We start from the raw sequence: 23,501 nt of genomic DNA on the forward strand, positions 1-23,501 counted from the left end.
TCCAGCCTGGTGTCGATTTTTCTCCTGTTTTTGATATTCAACTTGCAAAGGTGTGAGTTTCCACTGGATGAATTGCTTACAGGACACAGACTCTTCTTCCCCTGAATTCTTTCTGTGAGTTCAAGGGGATGACTTACTGAGGTCAGAAAGCTGTCTCCTACCACCTTCATGTGGACTCCTCCCCCTTATCCTCTCCTGTCCCCACTCAGTGGCAGTGCTTCGTGGTCTCCACGTTACCTCAACAGCCTGTTACTACCATGAGTGGTCCCCCTTTTGGGTTCTCAGCTCCCCGGCTCTCACAGGGCTAACCTTTTAGGGCATTGCATTCTGCTTGAAACTCCTTACTTATCCCAGGGATGTCGGAAATAGATCAGACATCTCTGTGTAGGTACAAATCCAAGCCAGTAAATTGCAGTTTCAGCCTCCTTTCCTTTCATCACCCTTTACTCCAGATAATCAGAGCATTAGAGAAATGAATGGTTCCTTTTCAGTGAAAGGTTGGGATCTCTATCCTGCTTGATCAACAGATTTTTGTTTTTTAAATACTTCTGATACATGCCTGATCATTTTGCTCAGAAATGCAACAAATCAGGAGACATTTTCTCAACAGAAGTAGTCATTTGGTAAATTTAGGGTTGCGTAAACAACTCAAGTATTCCTCAAAATAATCTCTCTTGCGAATATCAAACATCATGTAATCAGACAGTGTTTGCAAGTCAGAGATTGCCAAAACCTTTACGAATCCTTATGTATCAGATTTTCCAACGACGTGAATTTCTAGGCTCGAGGATTATAAGGAGGGCCTTGGTATCATAGTGCTGACTTATGTTAAACACTGGGTTTGTGGTTGTTTTTTGTTGTTGTTGTTGTTGTTGCTCTTATTGTATGTGCTTTCTTTTTGTCTTTTTTTTTTAACCTAAGAACTTTTGTTCTCTTATGTCGTATACTATTTTAATGACACTATTAAAATTGATACCATATACTCATAACTTATGAAAGTTACTTTTCTAATATTTTTTATTTTCCTTTACTTTATTTTTTCCATCACCATTTATTTCCTCTATGCCCTCTTCCACCTTCACCCACCCTTCTTACCTCCACAATCACAAGACTGTTGTATTCTGCCTCATAAAGCCAAATGTCTAAGCAAAAGGCTAGACCATTCCACAGAGCCACTGAATAATCTCAATTTGGCATTATATTATGTTCACTGTATCTTCCCTTTTCTTTTTTAGTGTTTTTTTCTCTTTATTTTATCATCTGCATTTACTTATTTCCTTGAAAGCATCATCTACCTCAGTGGTTCTCAACCTTGGCTGCACATTAGAATCACCTGGGAATCTCTTTAAAATCCTGATTTCTGGGCCTCAACCTCCGGAAATTCTGTTTCTTTGTTACTAATGTTGTGGCCCCACCCCATAACAAAGAAACAAAATTTCCAGAGGATGAGGCCCAGAAGTCAGGATTTTAAAAAGATTCCCAGGTGATTCTAATGTGCAGCGAAGGTTGAGAACCACTGATCTATATATATAAAAGCCCTATGGCACGCACTGACTACCAAGGGGCAGACGCTCAATGCATGAGCTACCCCCTGATGGTCAGTGCGCTCCCACAGTGGCAGATCCCCACAGGCCACACATCCCCACCAGTGCATGAATCCATGCACCAGGCCGCTAGTCTATATAATATCTCTGCAATATCAGATTTTCCCTTTGGAAAACACAGGTAACAATGACATCCCTCTATGGCTCTCAGAACCAAAGAAAATGCCTGTCCAGTGAAAGGGTAGTTGATGACCAAATGTTACACGTCTTACTGTCAATCTGTCTATTTCTTTCTAGAGCCTTGGCCCAGATTCCAAATATTTTATTTATTATTGTTTGTTTTTTACATTGTAATTGACCATAAATGATTTTTAAGAAAAATAAATTACTTTTATTTTATTGTAGCATACAGTCTCTGAGCAACTTGAGAAGTGTTATTCCAGAGATCAGATTTATATCTATGTGGGAGACATACTCCTTGCTCTTAACCCTTTCCAGAGTCTGGGTCTTTATTCCAAAGAGGTATATTGTGTGCTTTGCATTCTCTTATTTGTACTAATAATTATTCTATTCAGATATTGAAATTAATTTAAATTATTCCAAGGAACATTTTATTCATTACCTTGAATAAACAGTTAAATAATTATTGTGCAACATAGAGATAGGGAAAAATAGAAGATGAATTATTAATCTGGATGCTATATGTGGTCTTCCTTTCCCCAAAAGTATGTGGCAGAATGTTACTTACCTATAGTTATTGGTAACTAGTCTATACTGTGTATCATAACAATACACAGGTATCTAAAACAGTGTCTGTTCAATATCTACCTCTGATCCAAGCATCGGAGAATTAAAGTTATAATTACATTATTTATATAGGTAATATACTTAATGGCTATAACACTTGTAATTGTGAGTTTACAAATTCTTTGGACATATTGATTCGTTTTTAATATCAGACCTGTGTGTTGTATGACTATGAATATATAATTATCCATTTTTTCAACCCCTAATGGTTTAAGTATAGAATAGTATTCTGGAATTAAATGAGGCCATTTTTAATTGGACCCATTCTCTTCTAACTATTTGTGTACTCCAAAAAATTACTTAATACTGTGCCTAAGAGTTATTTTTTATATGTGAAAAATACATAATTCTGTCATCCCCTATCACTTTAAAATTTACAAGAAGAATGGTAAATATGTGAACCTTGACCTGAGTTTCAGGTAATTTAGACTTTAGTGCAAATTCTGCTATCAATTAACTATATGATCTTGGACAAATCAAGTGAGAAAATGTATGTAAAATGATGTGAAAGAAAAAAAAAGTGGTGAGCATATTTCAGACATTATATCCAAGGAATAGTCAACAAAATGATCCCTATTGTTTTATTTGTAAATTGTCTTTTTACTTAAAGAAATAATAATAATTTTAAACCTTAACTTCTGTTTTGGAGTGGTATGCACTACCAAGAGTCTTCTTTCAAATCCCACTGCCAGAGTGATGTTATAGCATATTGTGCTATCATATTTCTGGGCTATTTAGTGTCAGACTTTTTTATTCTACATAATTTTGCATGAATTCTGCATATATCTAAGTGTGTGTGTAAAATGTGTATAATGTTTTGTTGGTATGAAACTCTATTTTTGCTTATGTTGTGCTTTAAAAATTGGAGCTGTACCTGTAAATAATCTAGGGATGAAATAAAAAAAAAAAAAACAACACCAAAAGTTTTATAAAATGTGATTTTTTAAATCCTTAGCATTCCAAACTCTATATTGGAGCAAAGAGAACTGCCAACCCTCCTCACATTTTTGCAGTGGCTGACTTAGGCTACCAGTCGATGGTAACATATAATTCAGATCAGGTAAGGAGTCTCACATTCTTAGAAACTCCCCTATTAGCTTCTTGTGTGTCAGCTGAATTTTGTGAGGATAACGTGGTCTTACAGCTTCCTTATCTCACTGTACAGTGCATTGTTATTTCTGGGGAAAGTGGTGCTGGAAAGACGGAAAGTGCTCATCTTTTAGTTCAGCAGCTGACCGTGCTCGGAAAGGTACAGTTGATTTTTCATCTGTCCTAATAGAAATATTTGTTACATATCAGAGCGTAATATAACTGATTAGATTAATAGTCACTAGTTTAATAATAAAATTATAAAACACAATTATTATCCTTTGTGAATTTAAAATATAACAAACAATATACTAAAAAGCATATGCTCTGTTTTGGAGATATTCTAACTCATCTTCTTCGTTGCAAAGCTTTATAAATGTGATTTTCTCTTTTTAGCCCCAATACAGTCACTGAATGCTTTATTTACTTTCTCTCCTTTTCTTACTAGCACGTTAAAGAGGAGTCAATATTACAAAAACCAATTGTATTTATATATCATACATACATACCAGCAATTATCAATTACAAGTTGACATTTTAAATTTGCAATTGCACCAAAACACATGAACTATTTCAGTCTAACCCAGCTGTGGGCAAACTACGGCCCGCGGGCCGGATCTGGCCCGTTTAAAATGAATAAAACTATTGAAATAAAAGACCGTACCCTTTTATGTAATGATGTTTACTTTGAATTTATATTAGTTCACACAAACACTCCATCCATGCTTTTGTTCCGGCCCTCCGGTCCAGTTTAAGAACCCATTGTGGCCCTCGAGTCAAAAAGTTTGCCCACCCCTGGTCTAACCCCTATAAAACATATGCAAGAGTTGTATTCTGAAAAGTAGAAAAAGTTGGTAAAAGAAATAAAAAAGACCTAAATAAGTGGAGAGATTTACCATGTTCATGGATAAAAAGTCTCCATGTTATTGACATGTCAATTTTCCACAAATTGATCTGTATATTCAAATCAATTATAATAAAAATCCCAACAGGATGTTTTTTGGTAGAGATTGACAAGCTGAAACAAAAATTTATATGGAAAGGCAGATGATCTATAATAAGCAAATAATTTCCAAAAAGAACAAAATTGGGGGTTAATATTACCTGATTTTGAGACTTACTGTGAAGCTGCAATAGTTGTTAGATGTAATAAAAAGCATAACCCATAAAGGAAAAAATTGGATTTTGCCAAAATTAAGAATTTCTGTTCTCTGAATGACATTGTTATGAAAGTGAAACCACAAGCTACAGACTCAAAGAAACTATTTGCATGTCACATATCTAATAAAAGACTGTATCCTTAAGATATATGTTTAAAAACCCTTAAGACTCAATAATAAGAAATCAAATAATTAAAAAAACGAATGAAAGAATATTGTTACATACCTGGCCAGCCAGGAAACTCAGTTGGTTAGAGCATTGTCCCTATATTCCAAGGTTGCAGGTTTGATTCCTGGCTAGGGCACATATAAGAATCAGCCAATGAACTTATAAATAAATGGAACAAGTCTCTCTCTCTCTCTCTCTCTCTCTCTCTCCCCCCTTCCTCTCTCTCTAAAATCAATGAAAAAAGCAAAAATAAAAAACACTGTTACAAGCAATGTATGAATCTTATTAGATGAGATTTGCATAAATTTCAAGTGCATTATGCTAATTCAAAGAAGCCAGGTTCAGAAGAGTACATATTGAATGACTCAATTTATATGCCATTCTTGCATATTTAAAATTATAGAGACAGAAACAGATCAGTGATTATCACAGGCCAGGGATGGTGAGAGGTATTGACTACAAAGGGTAATGATGCAATTGGGGGTGGAGGGGTGGAATTGTTTTATGTGTGGATTTTAATGGGGGTTATATGATTAAATATGTAAAAAAAATTTCAGAACTTTACACCATAAAGGGTGAATGTTACTTTATGTAACTTATCTTAATTTTTAAAAAGGAAAGTTGATGATAGAGACTTGGTTTGATTTTTTTAGGTACAGCCCTTGAAATGAGATAGGCCAAGAATTATGTGTTCTTATTAGTCTTAATAGTTTAAAAATCATTGTGCACAACCTATCAGTATAAAAATTTTATTATGATCTACATAGTTAAAACTAGAGTCATATTAAAAATTTGTGATCACTGTGATTATAGAATTTTGTGTAATAAAGTACTGTGTACTAGTATATAAGACCAGACCTAACCCCTAACCTCTCTGTTAAAAGGTCAAAACAACTGCTTAATTGAGTATAGTTCTTTTTCAACATAATGAGTTGAAAAAATTCCATGTTCCTATTAAAAATAAGCCCTGGCTGGTGTTCCTAAAGGTCACAGGTTCGATTCTCAGTCAAGAACACATACCTCAGTTTTGGATTCACTCCCCACCCCAAGTCGATGTGTATCTCTCACCTCGATGCCTCTCTCTCTCTCTCTCTCTCTCTCTCTCTCTCTCTCTCTCTCTCTCTCCCTTACCCCTTCCTCTTCCCTCAATTCCACTCTCTCTGAAAAGCAATGGAAAACATATCCTTAGGTGAGGATTAAAAAAAAATCAATTAACTTGTTTTAATATTTTCAATCATGTGTATTGGTATGGAACAGAAATATACTTTGCCCAATGGATTGGTATTACCTCTACTAACCAGACTTGTAACTCGGAAAGACTGGAAGAGCCAGAAGAGACCAGGCAGATAGTGCTATGTCAGGGCTATCATCTCAACCCCTTCCCTATTCCCCTAGCCCAGTGGTCGGCAAACTCATTAGTCAACAGAGCCAAATATCAACAGTACAATGACTGAAATTTCTTTTGAGAGCCAAATTTTTTAAACTTAAACTATATAAGTAGGTACACTGATATTAACTTAATTAGGGTACTCCTAAGGCTTAGGAAGAGCCACACTCAAGGGGCCAAAGAGCCGCATGTGGCTTGCGAGTCGCAGTTTGCCGACCACGGCCCTAGCCCACCACTTTCTCTCTCTTTACAACTAGGAGAAGTATCATTCTAAAGGTTTTAAGTACAGTGAAATTAGATGTAATTTTTGAGGGAGAAGGGTGGTGAAACACAGCATATTATCCTGGCATAGAAGAATTGAACAGCTGAATTAATTTATTCAAGTATTTGTAATAAAAGGCCTTTCCTATTCTTTCTTGTTAATCCTCACCTGAGAATATTTTTCCATTGATTTTTAGGGAGAGTGGAAGAGAGAGGGAAAGACAGAGAGAAACACCGATGTGAGAAAAACACATCGATTGGTTGCCTCCTGCATAACCCCCGACCAGGGCCTCGGCTGGGGAGGAGCCTGCAACCGAGGTATGTGCCCTTGACCAGAATCAAACCTGGGACCCTTTAGTCTGTATGCCTACCCTCTATCCTCTGAGCCAAACCGGCCAGGGCCCCATTGTTCATTTGTGGGGTGGATAGAGGTACTTATCAATAATGGAATGTTGTTTTGTAGATGGAAGCAAACTCGTTCATCTAATCTCTTTACCTTGTTCCAGATCTGAACATATTATTTCATATTAATTGGGGATGGTCTCTCACACACACACACACCTCAGAACCCTAATCTTATCAGACTTGATCATGTCTTTTACTTATTTCCTTGATAAAGCTTGATCACATACAAATATTGGGTATTTGGTGGATTGAATATTTACTTGTAATATGCAAAACCTTACTTACCAGAGCACTGATATTTATTAGAGGTGGATGAAGATGTTTCCTCACCTTTTCCGTGGATGCAAGGCCAGCCCTGTTTGTTTCAATCGAGCCACATTTGTTTCAATTCTTGTTACTCTCTTCTCTCAACATTTATTGCCTCTTTTAGAAAATACCCAAAGTCCTAATATGCTCTTAAAATCTCACTGTGAATGCCCCCTCCAACCTTCCTACATTCCCCTGTAGGCTATGTCCCAGAAATACCTACTGCTCCTCTCCCTAACATATAAAATTTCCATACCTTTAACACAGCCAAGCTCAACAAGGTATTACACTGCACACCATCTACTTGATCCAAATTTCTACCAAGATATGAATGACTGAAACACAGAGTAGAGGATGCTTTTCTAACAGAGGTTGGCTTTTAATCCAAATAAATTTCTACTTGATGATATTTCAAGTAAAGTGATAAAAAACAAAAAAGTTTGAGGAGAGAAGGTGAGGTGGGGTAGGGACAAATACAGGGACAGGCAGCTGGGCCTCCACTGACTTCCACTCCCTGCAACTACACTTCTAAGATGTCCTCTGTTGTCACAATTGCTCCCTTTCCTCTACGTTCAAATTTACAAATTACCTTAATTCCCTTAGTTACAGATTTAGCAGCTTCCATGGAAGCAAGATAATGTTTCAGGCTTTGGGGAACATTTGGATGGGGGCTTGGGCAGGTAGAGGAGAATAACTAAGTAAGAAGTATACCTCAGAATGCATAAATTATGTTGGTAAGTTAGGTACAGAGTGGACCTATGTTGGAATAGAAAAAAGTACAGAAGGTCTCTTAACCCCTCTAAGGAAGCAAGTGGATGAATACACATATGGGAGGGGAGAAATAGGCAGACCGTAATGTCTGACAGTACACTAAGAATATGCTCAGATACATTTATATCTGCAAAAAGTGCTTATCAAAGAAGAAAATTATACAAAATTAATTTTATACATTTAAAATATATCTTGACATTTTCCATAGGCTAATAACATAACCCTTCAAGAGAAGATTTTACAAGTGAACAATTTGGTGGAAGCCTTTGGCAATGCGTGCACCATTATCAATGACAATTCTAGCCGATTTGGAAAATATTTAGAAATGAAATTCACCTCTTCTGGAGCTGTGGTGGGAGCACAGATTTATGAGTACCTTCTGGAGAAATCCCGAGTTATCCACCAAGCCCTGTAAGTTCTGGGAAACAGGCAAAGATACGTGTCACAAAAGACACACCAGTCACAAGCGACACATGTGCCCCAAGCAGCACACGTGTTGTAGGTGGCTGGCATGTCATAAGCAACACATGTTTCATTAGTGACAAATGTGTACCTGTGATCTAAAACTGTGCCTTCAATGGTGTACAAGTCATAAGTGGCATGTGCGTTCCTTTTGGCAGTTTGTAGCTGAATAACAAAATTTCTGTTCTGGCCTAATGATTCTAAAACATTTGTTTGCTATTTTTAAGAGGAAACTGTAGTCACAACATCAGATGTCCACTCTGTCCATTTATATAGATTTTTAAAGTGTGGCAAGTTAGAGTCTTCCATTTTTTGTTGGTTTTATGTTAAACATATCTAGATTGTAGTAAATTGTCATATGTTAACTTCATGGGAACACAAGCTCTTATTATCTGTTAGCACATTATTATTTAACTAGTGGCCCAGTGCACAAAATTTGTGCATGGTGGGGCAGTGGGGAGAGGGTGTCCCACAGCCCGGCCTGCAACCTCTCCAATCTGGGACCCCTCAAGGGATGTCCGACTGCCTAGCTGGCTCCTAACTGCTCACCTGCCTGCCCGCCTGATTGCCCCTAACCACTCTGCATGCTGGCCTGCTCGCCCCCAACTGCTCCCACCACCGGCCTGCTCGCCCCCATCTGCCCCCCCCCCACCAGCCTGATCATCCCCAACTGCCCCCCTGCCAGCCTGCTCACCCCCAGCTGCCCCCCTGCCAGCCTGATCACCCCAACTGACCCCCACTGACAGCCTGCTCGCCCCCAACTGGCCCCCCCTGCTGGCCTGCTCACCCTCAACTGTCCCCCCCCACCACCGCTGGCCTGATCACCCAAAACTGCCCTCCCCTTTTGGCCCCTAACCGCCTCTACCTGGGCCCCACCACCATGGCTTTGTCCAGAAGAACATCTGGAAGGTCCCCTGGAAGGTCTCCCAGTCTAATTAGCATATTACCCTTTTATTAGTATAGCTATAAATGCCTTCAAAGGTGAGTAAACTGTGAATATAAGTTGCCTGGACTCCAGCTCCTGAGCTCAGTCCTCAGTATGGAAAATTAGCCTTTGGTCCTCAATTCAAAATATGGAAGGAAAGAATATTAGACAAATATGGTTTTTAATTGTGGCTCTATGGCATGTTGGTCCTCTCTGGATAAGATAATTAAATTTTAAAGAATCTTCTAGGATCTTAGTTCTGGAACTTACTGTGTGTATGATTTGAAATATTTAACCTCTCTGCACTTCAGTTTTTCATCTTCAAAATGGAAATAGCATTGGTCCTACCTGTCCAGTAAGATAATGCCTGTCAGGTATTTGCACAGTGAATAAGACATAGTAAGAACCCATCAGTGTAAACCAGAAGATTACAATAACATCTAGCACAGACATGAACATTGAAGATGTTCAGTAAATAGCTGCTGCTAATATTGATGTGTGCCCCGTGCCCAGAACTTAATGGACATGCATGGGCGCCCTTTGCTATCTAAACCCAGAGGCACCTCGGGGTCTTATGCAGATGTGAAGATTTAACTGGTTCTTGTAACAATTTGTACTGCTCTCATAACTGTGTAAGATTCTCTCCTTCAAGCATGTGGGTAAAGTCTACCTAAGAGGCAAAGTTTTGAGATTTAGATGGTGCCACCATGTTGCACAATGTCAGAGGGCACCAGTCACAGTGGGCTCTGTGAAGCATCATCACATCCAGTAAACTCTGGAGCTATGCAATGATGCCCTGGGTTTGTAACCATAAAATTAATTTTTGTCGTGAATGCTTACTAAAATATCATAGGATAAATGCTAGGAAATTGCACAATTAGGATCATATATTAAGCATGCTATGAATTAAGTTTTTTCTAGCTGCCCTAAAGAACAATTCTTACTAACCACCTTAGTGAAAATGTCTTATTTTTTTCAGTGGAGAAAAAAACTTTCATGTTTTTTACTACATCTATGCTGGTTTAGCTGAAAAGAAGAAACTAGCCCATTACAAATTGCCTGAAAACAAGCCTCCCAGGTAATTCAGCAGCTTGTATGTTTCATAAATAACACTTTCCCTTTCCAATTAATATTAGATTTTACCCATCCTTTCATATATTTTCAGATACCTACAAAATGACCACCTCAGAACAGTACAGGACATGATGAATAATAGTTTCTATAAATCTCAATATGAATTAATTGAGCAATGTTTCAAAGTCATAGGTTTTACAATGGAGGTGAGTATGAACGACATTTGAACCCCATTAGGAAATATCTTTTTATCATCACTAATTGCAAGAGTTAGCATTTATGGCGTGATTAATGCATGGCAAGCGACGTGCTAAGTGGTTTTACATGGGTCATCCTTTTAGTTACTCAAATAACCTTATGAAATGACTAGAATTATGATATTTACTTTATGGATAAGGAAACAATGGCCTTAAGATATAATTGAGTTTGGTTTTATTCTTAATCTTTTATTTTACGTATATTTGCATCTCCTGCATATATTCAATTTTATATAAATGCATAAATGTGATTATATTACATGCTCTTTTTAGTGCAGTCTTTTTGGAACAACTTTATTAACATAATTCATATGCCATACAAGTCAGCCATATTCAAGTACATTTTAATGCTTGTAGTATAGTCACAGGTGTCTGCATCCATCACCATCATCATTTTTAGAATATTTTCACGTTTTAAAATTTTCACCCCAAAAAAACATGCAATGAGCAGTCCCTCTGCATTCCCATCCAACCTTTGCCTTCCATCACTATCAATCTCTTTCTTCTGGACATTTTACATAGAGTGATGCCATATGTCATCCTTTGAGACTGGTTTCTCTCATTTGCTATAACACTTTCAAGCTTCATTCATTTTGTAGCATGTATCATTACTTTATTTCTTTTTATTGTTGAACTAGAGGCCCAGTGCATAAAAATTTGTGCACTGGCGGGGGAGGGGGAGTGGAGGGGTGTCCCTCAGCCCCACTTGTGCCCTCTCACAGTGCCCTCGGGAGATAACCACCTGCTGGCTTAGGCCACTCCCCGGGTGGCAGATGGAAGGCCCAATCCCTCAGTGCCTGTCCCGCCTCCCCAGGTCGTGCACAAGGCAGGGCCGATCCGGGGATTGGGGCACCACCCTGGGTCACGCACACGGCAGGGCCAATCTGGGGGTTGGGGCGCCGCCCCGGGTAGGGTCGCACATGGGACTCCTGGGTTGGCCAGCCGATCGCTGCTGCACCACCCGGCCACCCCGGGTCAGGTCGCACACAGACGCTCGCTGCCCCGGTCGCAGATAGCAGGCCCGGATGGCGGCAGGGCAGGCGGGATGGCACTGTCCCGCCCTGCCTGCAGTATGCAAACTAGCCTCCATCTTCGTTGGTGGTTAATTTGCATATCACACTGATTCACCAATGAGAGGTATAGTGAAGGTACGGTCAATTACCATGTTTGTCTATTATTAGATCGGATAATATTTCATTTTATGGCTATACCTTGTGTTATTTATCCAGTCATCAGTTCAGGGACATTTAGGTTGCTTCTCTTTGGGGGCCATTATGAATAGTGCTGTGACATTAGTGTACATTTTTTATGTGAACATAAGTTTTTAATTTATTTCTCTTTGGTATATAACTATGAGTGGGACTACTGGGTCATAAAGTGACACTATGTTTAATCTTTTGAGGAACTGCCAGACTTTTCCAAAGCAGCTGTGCAGTCTTACATTTCAACCAGCAGTGTATGAAGGTTCCAATTTCTCCATCTCCTCCCCAACACTTAGTATGTCTTTTTTATCATAGCCATCCTGGTGGGTATGGAGTGGCTTGGATTTGCATTTCCCTAATGGCTTGCATTTGCATTTCCATAATGGCTTATGATACTGAACTTCTTTTCTTGTACTGATTGATCATTTGTATATCTTCTTGACTAGAAATGAGGGCCCTGCATACAAGGGGGTGTTTAGGTAAGTCAGGATAATCTTTGTCCATCAGGAAACATTTCACCTATTAGAGTTGATTTTTCTAGTGTGGTCATCCTCCATAGCCAAGAGGAATTCAGATTTGATGGGGAGACTCCCTGCCTGGCTGCTTTATAGCCCACAATTTAGAGTCCCTCTTAGAGTTATGAATAAACATTGCTACTATTTCTAGATGAATTAATTGGTTGTATAGAGATGGGAGTGAGAACTTGAGGGGACCTAAAGAGAAATAACTCCTCTTGAGACCAGAGGGGAATTATTGCCATGACTTCTCCAAAGAGTTCTCAGTTTTTGCCAGCACACTGTGAATTATATGGACAAGTGGGAAGCAATATTGTAGACTCAATGACAAGCCAAGGTTGAATACATTCTTAGTCAAATAATCTACTCACAGGAAGTCTTGAACTGAAAAGTAAGGTAACTTTTCTGGTTTAGAAGTTAAGGCTCCAACTTGACCAGTCTAATCCCTGAATGATGCATTCTCTGTATAGATTTATGGACCCTACCTTGAACTTTCAGCTTAGGACTCAGGCTGTCACTCAATAACTAGTTAACTGCAACTCAAATCAGGAAACTCATTGGTTCTGTGCTATCTAGGCAGAATAAAGATGATTGGACCTCTCTCTCTATTGCTGCATTAAGTAGCTTTTAGGCTGTCAAGTGGAACAAAGAATCCATTGTTTCATAGATTTCTGAAGGTTGTGGGGAATCTTGCACACTCTGCTCTTAGCTGTAATATGTTACTGTAAAAAAATTTTCTTAGCAAAGAGAAGCCTGGTTTTTAAAGTGGCCAGTATGTGAATTTCATTCCCCTATTCCATCTTTACAAAAAAGAAGAAGAAAAGAAGAAGAAGAAGAAGAAGAAGAAGAAGAAGAAGAGGAGGAGGAGGAGGAGGAGGAGGAGGAGGAGGAGGAGGAGGAGGAGGAGGAGGAGGAGGAGGAGGAGGAAGGGAGGGAGGGAGGGAGGAGGGAAGAGGAGGAGAAGAATCAGCAACAAGGGTTGGTAGGATGAATGGATAGATGTATGAGGACAGAGGAGTTTGCTTCACCAGTCGTAGCCTTTGCTGGAGAGTTGGGAGGAAAATGATGGGGACTGACTAGGAGTTGGACAATTGGGAGATTACTAAGCTTGTAGAACTCACTGTGGATCTCTCATGTAAAGAGTAGAGTGGTGTGCATATGCCATGAGGTGGTGGACATCATGTTAGGATGAAAACTGTGCTATTAACCTTACCTAACTACCTTTTGGGAAGGAGGTCTGAACTGTATCATTGGGAAACAGAGATAACCCTAATACATTTCCAAATGAAATAGATGAATTAAATGTGGCTGTAATTGGTTCAGCTCTGGGAGAGGAAGTCATTGACTCAAAAGGCATGAGTTTGAGCCAAATTCCAGGTGACATGTGATCACCACCCAGAGATTTCAGACAGTTATGGGAGACACTCCAGAAGATTCCACACACGCCAAACTGTTCCAGACATCGTCTAATTCTTATATTCTATTCTGATGTCCCAAGCATCATCAATGACTGTCTGGGTCTTTTGCTCTCATTCTGGTTCAAAGAACCAAGACCTTGTCCTCCCCTGTGTTTCAGCATGACATTAACCGTAGGTTAGCTGCATGAGGAGTAAAAATAGAACGTTTGCTGCTCCACAGCCTGGCGTGTTACAGTAATTGGTTTAATCCTAACTTTGTGTGGACACCAATCCTTTCCTGGGTGTGGCCTCTTCCAGGTGCATCTTCACTTCCCCTGGACAAAATTCAAATTCAAATCTGGCTCCTCCCCTCCTGCTGCATCCCTTTTCCAACGAGGCTCTACCTAGCCCTGTCCTCACCCACACCTTACACCTGCGGAGGCCATTGATGTAAGCACTAGGAGGATCCAGTTTAGGGGTAAAGTGAATAAATAAGTAAATAAAACCACCCAACAGCATTCAGCTTTTCTCCAGTCCTTGGTCTTAAGATGAATGTTGCTAGTGGTAGATGCTCCTTTAGACTGTAGTCTGACTCTTGTTTGCGTGGTGAGGAGAGAACAGGAGAGGGTGATTGGAACTCAGCACACCCTCCAAACTGAAGCATCCTGTACACCAAGCAAGCAGCTCGTGCTCTTACCAGGCTCTGGGCCTCAATGTACTTTTTTCCCTGCTTTTGTCATCAGAAGAGCTGACCTTCTTTCCAATTCCCTCCCCCAAAGGTTGCTATCTTAGAAACAATGAATCATTTTTAATTGGTCTGTTTACTTCTAAGCCCCACTCATTAGAGGCAGTGTTTCATTTATATTTGGTTCAACTCCTTTCTCTTGATTGGTAGAGCAATGTTTAGTAGCATTAAATGAAACCAGTCTTGCAGTTAGCATCCACTGACAAATAGATTTCATTTATTTAAAACTGTTTATTCCAAATGTCAACATGCTCTGTTTATTGAACATCTGAACATTCAGCTTATGATAAAGGGAAATATAACAGCTGTTTCTGAAGCTGAAGCACAGTCACTGCTCATATTTTGTGAAGCTGTAGTCTGGTTCAAGATGAGTCTCCTGTGATGTGGTGATCTCCCACCTAAAGCAGGGGTTGCCTTCACAGGGCAGACTGACACAGTTTGGAGGCAGTAGAATGAAATCCACTCCCGTTTTTTGTTGTTTGTTTGTTTGTTTGTTTTGCTTTCCCACTGGCTTGCTTGGATTTGTCCTTTGTCTGTAGCTGCTTCAATTCCATTTAGGGAAGAGACAACTTCAATATCAAGTGAAGTGGCCTGATTCTCACATCCTCTGAGCACAGCTTGCTGCCTTCACAGTTTTCTGTAGCACAGTTGTGGTCATTCTCCTACATAAAGTCTCTCTTTCTCTGTTTTTATACCCTGATGTTTCTCTGATTGGTGTTGACAGCACCCACAGTTTGTGTCCTTTGTACGTTTTTTGTTCAGCAAAATCAAAATGGGGTAGTCTCAAAAAATAACAAAATGTAAAACACCAAAATTTTTCAAACAATGTGATTTCCTATGTCATTTTCCTGCCATAATTTTAAAATAAATTGTTAGTAGTTTTATGAGTCAACTCATTTCGAGGCAATTTTTGCCGCCTCATGGCAGGAATTTTTGCTTCTTTGTAGAAAGTCATATGTCTTATATCTAAGATGAGGATGTGTGTTGGGTTTTTTTTCTCCTTTAATTTTGCTTATCTTTTTTGTGATAGTCTAAAATCACAATCTGGTACATTTTCCCTGGATTACCAGTTATGACTTTAATTAAGATCAAATAATATTCTTGAAAAAAAATGTTTTAAGTATTTTAAAGCATGACACAAAGTGTTGAATTTCTGTGAAATACTTCATTTATAAAAATTGTTTTGGTCAGCGTGGGAGGTGCATGTATTCATTTGATAATTTAAAAATAATCATTTGGTGCCTAGTTGTCTTCATTCAAACACATAAAATAAGTTATAATTCTACAGTTTTATAATTCAACCAACATTGATGATTTGAATGGAACGACAGGACCAAGAAAGCCAGTTATTTAAAATAAAAGTAATTCTATACTAATGAGTCATATCTGTGAGTTAAAGTCCTTGGCACTGCTTGTCTCTGGCTGTGTATCTTTAGACCAATAACTAACCTCTCAGCTCTAACTTTATCAGTAAAAGGAGGGCAGAGAAGTGGTTTATTTCTGAGTCACTTTCTACTCTCGCTATCTATGACTCAAATCGCGGGCTATTAATTTCATTCTAATCTTTGCAGACTGTTCATGTCATTTTATTGCTTTAGGTATCTGAAAAAAATCAGCCTAAGCATATAGAAGTATTAATATCGCTTTAAACGGCTGCAAATGCTGATCACAGAGCCCACCCACTCCTATTTGCCTGGTATATGGTCTCTGATAGCATCTGGTCCTGTACTAATGGCCCCAGCCTGCTCCTCCCCATCCTGCCTTCTCTGTTCTTTCTCAATAGTAGCATCAGCATCTTGGCTTTCCCATGACTGGAATGGGTAGTGCCACATCCCCAAGCCTGGGCTAATGTCACAGCCCGTGGTGACACCAACCGACATTGAGATCTATATGTTGTCACCTTTCTCACTCCTCTCTTGAATGGATTTCAGTGAAGCAACAAGTATGGGCTGAGGCTTTAAGAAAGGACATGGTACATGTCACCAGAAGGATGCTGTACCAAACTCAGTCCATCCAGCTGGGGTGTAGCTTCCATTCCCAAAACAACATCAGAGAAAGGGGATCATGCATTATCCAATGAGAAGACTCTACTACTTAGAGGGGTTAATTGGCTTTTGGAAGAAAACAGCTTGGCTTAGTATGGTCTTTTTATTCTCATAAAAGCTGACTACTAACTCAGGATGCAAAGCCTACGACCAAAAAGGTAGACAGCTAGAATTTTTTTAAAAAATCTGAGGAAGATGAGCAAAAACTGAGAAGCATAGAGTGAAAGACTTCAAGGTAAATAAGAGAGAAATTGTCTTGAAAGTGAAGGAAATTTTCCTGTCACTTGACTGATGCAAAAGAAGACAGTTTGACAAGCATGTCTGAGTGCCAGCTGTGTGCCAAGCCCTGTGCTAGAATCAGGGATATGAGCTACTCACAGTCTCTGTTTATCATCTGATAGAAGAAACATACACAGGGCAAAGCTTCAATAAAATGTAGTTAATTACATGATTAAAACAATACAGAAACATGAAGTTTTGGTCAATAAGTTGTAAGAAGAAAGTATGCGAAAAGAATGGGGACAAGCCCTGGCCAGTTGGCTCAGTTGGTTGGAGCATCATCCTGTGCACCAAAAGGTAAAGGGTCAAGTCCCTGTTAGGGTGCATGAGAGAGGCTACCGATCTATGTTTCTCTCTCAAATCTGTTTCTTTCTCTCTTTCTTCCTCTATCTAAAAATCAATAAAGGCATAGCATTGGGTGAGGATTAAAAAAAAATAAAAGAATGAGGACAAAATTTAAAAATGGGCAAAGCACCTGAATCATCACATCTCCAGAGAGGACATATAGATGGCCAATAGATATGTAAAAAGAGGCTCAATGTCACTAATTGTCAGAGAAATACAAATTAAAAACACAATGAAATAGCACCCCACACCTGTCAGAATGGTGATCATCAATGAATCCACAAATGACAAGTGTTTGTGATGATGTGGAGAAAATGGAGACCTCCTCAAACACTGTCAAGTGGGAGTGCAGACTGGTGCAGCCACTGTAGAAAACAGTATGGAACTTTCTCAAAAAATTAAAAATAGAACTGCCTCCTAACCCAGTGATTCCACTTCTAGGAATTTATTCAGAGAAGTGCAAAAACACTAATTCAAAAGAAAGTATGGCCTCCTATGTTCATTGCAGCATTATTTACAACTAGAGGCCCAGTGCATGAAATACATTCCGGGGGGGGGGGGGCAGTCCCTCAGCCTGGCCTGCACCCTCTCCAATCTGGGACCCCTTGGGGGACGTTTGACTGCCAGTTCACAATCCAAGACTGCTGGCTCCTAACCACTTGCCTCCCTGCCTGCCTGATCGCCCCTAACTGCCTCTGCCTCTGCCTGCCTGCCTGATCGCCCCATACCACTCCCCAGCCAGCCTGATCACCGCCTAACTACTTCCCTGCCGGCCTGATCGCCTCCAACTGCCCTCCCCTGCTGACCTGATCTCGCCCCTAACTGCTTGCTCTCTTGCGCTGGCCTGATCTTGCCCCTAACTGCTTGCTCCCCTGCCAGCCTGATCGCCCCTAACTGTTTTCTCCCCTGCAGCCTTATTGCCCCTAACTGCTTGCTCCCCTGCTGGCCTGATCGCCCCTAACCACCTCTGCCTCAGCCCCCACCACTATGGCTTTGTCCAGAAGGAAGTCAGATGTCCGGAAGATGTCCGGTTGATCCGGTCTAGTTAGCAAATTACCCTTTTATTAGTAGAGATAGGCAAGATATGGAAGCAACCTAAGTGTCTATCATTAGATGAGTGGATAAAGAAAATGTAGTACATATATACAATGGAATATCACTTGGCCCTAATAAATAATAAAATCTTACCATTTGTGACAGTATGAATGGACCTAGAGGGTATTATGCTAAATGAAATAAGTCAGAGGAAAACAATTACCATATATTTTCATTTATATTTGGAATCTAAAGAAAAAAATAAACAAAATTGAAACAGATCCATACATGCAGAGAATAGACTGATGGTTGCCAGAGGAGTAGGGGGTCTGGGGGACTGAGTGAAAAAGGTGAAGGGATTAAGAAGTACAAATTGGGCCCTGGCTGGTTTGGTTCAGTGGATGGAACATTGGCCTGCGGACTGAGAGGTCCCAGGTTCGATTCTGGTCAAGGGCACACGCCCAGGTGGAGGGTTCAGTCCCCAGTGGGGGGCATGCAGGAGGCAGACGATTGATCATTGATGTTTCTATCTCTCCCTCTCCCTTCCTCTCTGAAATCAATAAAATATATATTTTTAAGAAAAGAAGTATAAATTGGCAGTTAAAAAATAGTCATGGGGATATAAAATACAGCATAGGGAATATACTCAATAAAATTATAATAATTATGTATGGTGCCAGGTGGGTACAACAATTATTGGGCGGGGGGGCGGGGGGGACAATTTTTAAAGTATAGGATTGCCTAACCACCATGCTGTACACTGGAAATGAAAACAAAATAATATTAAATATAAATTGTAACTGAAAAATAAAATTTAAAAAATAATGGGGACAAGAATAATGTGAACTGGAACTAAAGTATGAAAATAATGTGGAATTTGGGGACCTAAAGGAGTTTGCCTGGCTGAAAAATGTGTGAGAGAAAAGTAGCTGGACATGAAGGTGCAGAAGCACCGGAAGATGCCGAACCTTCTTGTTTTTATGTCTTGGAAGGAGTTGGAAATTTATCTTTAAGGGAATAGGGGCCATTGAAGGATGTTAATTGGGGACTTAAGATGATCTGATTTGCCTGCTGGGAGAATCCCTGTGACAGCTGTGTGGAAGACAGATTGGATAGTGTCAAGCTCAGAAATAATTATTACTCATGAATTCTATATCATTTTGTTTGAGAATGTAGTTTTAGTTTTTTTTAAATTTATTTTATTTTTTATTGTCTAAAGTTTTACCCCAATTGACCTCCTTCCCCCCAGCCATTCCCACCCTGGGCAAGCCCCCACCGCCCCAGTGTCTATGTCCATTGGTTATGCTGATATGCATGTATACAAGTCCTTTGGTTGCTCTCTAACCGCCCCCCGTCCCCTACCATTTGTCTCTGGATCTATTCTTATTCATCAAATTATTTTTAGTTTATTTTTAATATAATTTGATAGTGTTATTTTCTACCTTTTATTTCAGTTAGATTGTGAGTGTGGTATGCTCTGTTATGGACATGTTCCTTTCTCCTTCTGAGCAGGTCACACCTGAGGCGGATAAAGCCATCAGGAAGGAAGGTGCTTTGTCTTACAGCATTATGCTCCATGTCTCAAAGTCACTTAACAAAGAAACTTTTGGAATATTATGTTTTATAAATCAGATACATCCTATATTTTATAAAGAACCACAAGAAGATATATTCATCCTACTTTCCCTGGCTTTTCCCCCACAATGGCATTGATTATCCTATATAATAAAACTCTAATATGCAAATCAACTGAACAGTGGAACGAATGGTTGCTATGATGTGCACTGACCACCAGGGGGCAGATGCTCAATGCAGGAGCTGCCCCCTGGTGGTCAGTGTGCTCCCACAGGGGGAGTGCCACTCAGCCAGAAGACGAGTTCCCTGCTTCTTGGCGCTAAGGACCCCTTGGGGGATGTCCAAATGCCAGCTTAGTCCCACTTCCCCCAGGAGTGCGGGCCTAAGCCAGTAGTCTGAGGGACCCCCCGCCCCCGCATTGTACAAATGTCATGCACTGGGCCTCTAGTCTACCATAAGAAGCATACTTACTCTTTGATTACACAAACCCTGAGCCATTGCTGACCATGTGGGAGACAGTAGGCCAGAGATTAAATAGGATCTGAGGACCAGACATAGATCCTCATCTTCAGGATCTTTAAGTCCAGCAGCAGAAATGACTATAACAACAATGAAATACCACAACACACCTATTAGAATAGCCAAACTCTAAAATACTGACATCAAATGCTGGTGAGGATTCATTCAACAAATATATTTATATATTCATTGAACGTATATGTTATATATGAATGAATAAATATTCCTGAAGATATTTTTCATATTCAGCTTTTATCTTGACTTGGAATGTTGGAGTGGATGAGATAATTATTTTTTGTTGAGTATAGGAGCTGGGCTAAAATAAATGCAGCAAAATAAGAAAGCAATAAAGGATTTTCTCTCTTCCCTATTCCTCGCTGCACCATGAACATAGTTGGAATGACACCTAGAATTGCCATAGACTTCTTGACAAAATGCCTTCAGGGCCTCCTACCTATTCTTCTTCTTCTTCTTTTTTTTTTTTTGGAAGGAACATATTTTTTTATTATTTATTTATTTTACCTTGTCAGGTATTTGTTTTATTTTATTTTTTTAAAAAATCTTTATTGTTGAACTCCTACCTATTCTTCAGCTACATATACTCTTTGATTTTGGTACTGGGCTCTTTTGAATTTTCTTCCTTAACTATATCCACACATACAATCTCACTTTTAAGATGGACTCAAGGAAAAGGAACATATATGGAAATGACCATATTAATGTCCAAAGTTAAGTTTTGCATGGATAGATTTCTCTGTGGCCTAATGATTTAGCTATTTCTACTTGCTCTGAGGGGAGCTCCTCATTTACATCTACATTCAGAAAATATTTTAAGCATTCACTGAGAAAAAGATACCATGCTCACCTCTAAAATGAATGAAAGAAGAGGGCATCCTTGGATCTATGCCAGCTGGGTCTATTAGTCTGACACTGTGGTCTGCAGGATGACCTTCTTATTCTGGAGCCTAAGGGCTCTCCCCAGTGTGTCCCCATCATAGTCACTTGCCATATTCCAGGGCATAGTGATGCTAACATTTGTGTGGTGTGTTTCAGCAACTTGGAAGTGTATACAGTATACTTGCTGCCATCTTGAATGTTGGGAACATTGAATTTTCCTCAGTGGCAACTGAACACCAGGTGGACAAGAGCCACATTTCCAATCTTGCTGCTCTGGAGAACTGTGAGTTCTATTATCTTCCATTCTAAACTGAACTTAAAAAAAAAAAAAGTCTAACAACATACTGTGAATGTCATATAAGGATAATTTCAAGCAATTGTACTTTTATGGAATCTTTAAAAACAATACTCAGATTCCATTTGTATGAAGTGGGAAGTTTTTGAAGTCCACGCTCTGAAACAAATCTTCATGTCTCCAAATTCACTGATTACTGGAGGAAACATTTCTAAAGACTATGCTTTCATGCCTATTTTAGGAGCTATTTAATTTCAGTGAAAAACACAGGAAATTTAATTAAAATTTAGTTAACTGATCTAAAAAGAATTTAAGTTGTTTTGTTATAAATTTAGCATCTGTACCATTTTGTAAGTAATAAAGACATATATTTATTTTCATACTGCATAGACTTTGTTCACATATTCATCCTGGGTTGATTAAATTTGCAGTCATTTTCTACATAAGTAAAGTACATCCTGGTATTTTCTTCAAATCAGTTTTTCTCTTACTTGCAGAGTTTGATGTTTAATGCCAATAATTTAAGGCTCCCCGCTGATATCATCCAATGACATAGCTTTTTTATTTTGATTACACCTATTTTTCATTATCAGTGTCTGCCCCCATAATACCAGGTTTGTTATAAGTTTCATTCATAATATAGAAAATCATTATATAAATTTTATTTATATATTTTTCTGGCTTATACATACTCATGAATCAAATGAGATGTTTTAGGGTAATTTGAGAGACCAAATGCCCAACCATCCTGGTCTGGACCTGTCCCTACATCTCCATCATCTCCATCTCACTGTGTCTCAGGAACCAGATTGGTAATACAGCAGAACAAATGTCTGAGGTTGACATGTACCTAGGAACCTGTTCTGATATTTTTTTAATTTATCTTTACTGTTGAAGGGTATTACAAATGTCCCCCATTGCCCCCCTCCACTCGGTTCCCACCCCATCCCAGGCCTTCACCACACTATTGTCTGTGTCTATGGGTTATGCATATATGCATATAGGTTCTTTGGTTATTCTCTGCCTGCCCCTCTGAGATCTGTCAGTCTGTGCCATGCTTCCATGCCTTTGGGCCCATTTTGTTCATCAGTTTATTTTGTTCATTAGATTCTACATATAAGTGAGAGTGTCTTTCTCTGACTGGCTTACTTTGCTTACCATAATATTCTCCAGGTCCCTACATGCTGTTTCAAAGGGTAAGAGATCCTTCTTTTTCACAGCTGCATAGTATTTCATTGTGTAAATGTCCCACAGCTTTTTTATCCGCTCATCTACTGATGGGCACTTGGGCTGTTTCCAGATCTTAGCTATTGTAAATTGTGCTGCTATGAGCATAGGGGTGTATATATTATTTCTGGTTGGTGTTTCAGGGTTCATAGGATATATTCCTAGAAGTGGAATCACTGAGTCAAATAGTTTGATTTTTAATTTTTTAAGGAAATTCCATACTGTTTTCCATAGTAGCTGCACCAGTCTGCATTTTTGCCAGCAGTGTACTAGCATTCCCTTTTCTCCACAACCTTGGCAAAGCACTTGCTGTCTGTTGATTGATTGATGGTTGCCAATCTGGCAGGTGTGAGGTGATACCTCATTGTCATTTTAATATGCATCTCTCAGATGATTAGTGACTGAGCACTTTTTCATATGTCTCTTGGATGTCTGTATGTCGTCTTTGGAGAAGTGTCTATTTAGGTCCTTTGCCCATTTTTTCCCCATTAATTTTTTTGTTTGCTTGTTTGTTTTGTTTTGTTTTTTGGAGACTAGAAGGGAGGGAGAAAAAAGAGAGGGGAAGAGAGAGACAGAGAGAAACATCTATGTGAGAGAAACACATAGATTGGTTGCCTCCTGCATTGCCCCCAACCCGGACTGAGGGTCAAACCCAGGCAAGACCAGGAATCAAACCTGTGATCCTTCTGTGTGTGACCCTTCTCTGTGACCCTAACCACTTAGATACACCAGCCAAGGCTGCCCATTTTTTAATTGGATTGTTTGTCTTCCTTTTGTTGTGTTGTATGAGTTCTTCATATATTTTTTG

At 39.4% G+C, this 23,501-nt stretch overlaps 1 protein-coding gene across 1 annotated transcript in view; it reads left to right on the forward strand.

Moving 5' to 3' along the window:
* Positions 1-23,501, forward strand: part of MYO3A (myosin IIIA) — a gene marked incomplete at its 5' end in the record, with an annotated part of 203,401 nt that overhangs the window by 80,230 nt on the left and 99,670 nt on the right. The window contains 7 exons of the mRNA XM_081104147.1: positions 1,950-2,066; positions 3,307-3,411; positions 3,517-3,600; positions 8,108-8,310; positions 10,266-10,364; positions 10,452-10,566; positions 21,328-21,454. Coding sequence (XP_080960273.1) covers positions 1,950-2,066; positions 3,307-3,411; positions 3,517-3,600; positions 8,108-8,310; positions 10,266-10,364; positions 10,452-10,566; positions 21,328-21,454 — 850 coding nt within the window. The remainder of the gene's footprint in view (positions 1-1,949; positions 2,067-3,306; positions 3,412-3,516; positions 3,601-8,107; positions 8,311-10,265; positions 10,365-10,451; positions 10,567-21,327; positions 21,455-23,501) is intronic.

This window comes from Myotis nattereri (assembly GCF_964212035.1).
Source record: "Myotis nattereri genome assembly, chromosome: 1".
NCBI classification, from domain to species: domain Eukaryota; kingdom Metazoa; phylum Chordata; class Mammalia; order Chiroptera; family Vespertilionidae; genus Myotis; species Myotis nattereri.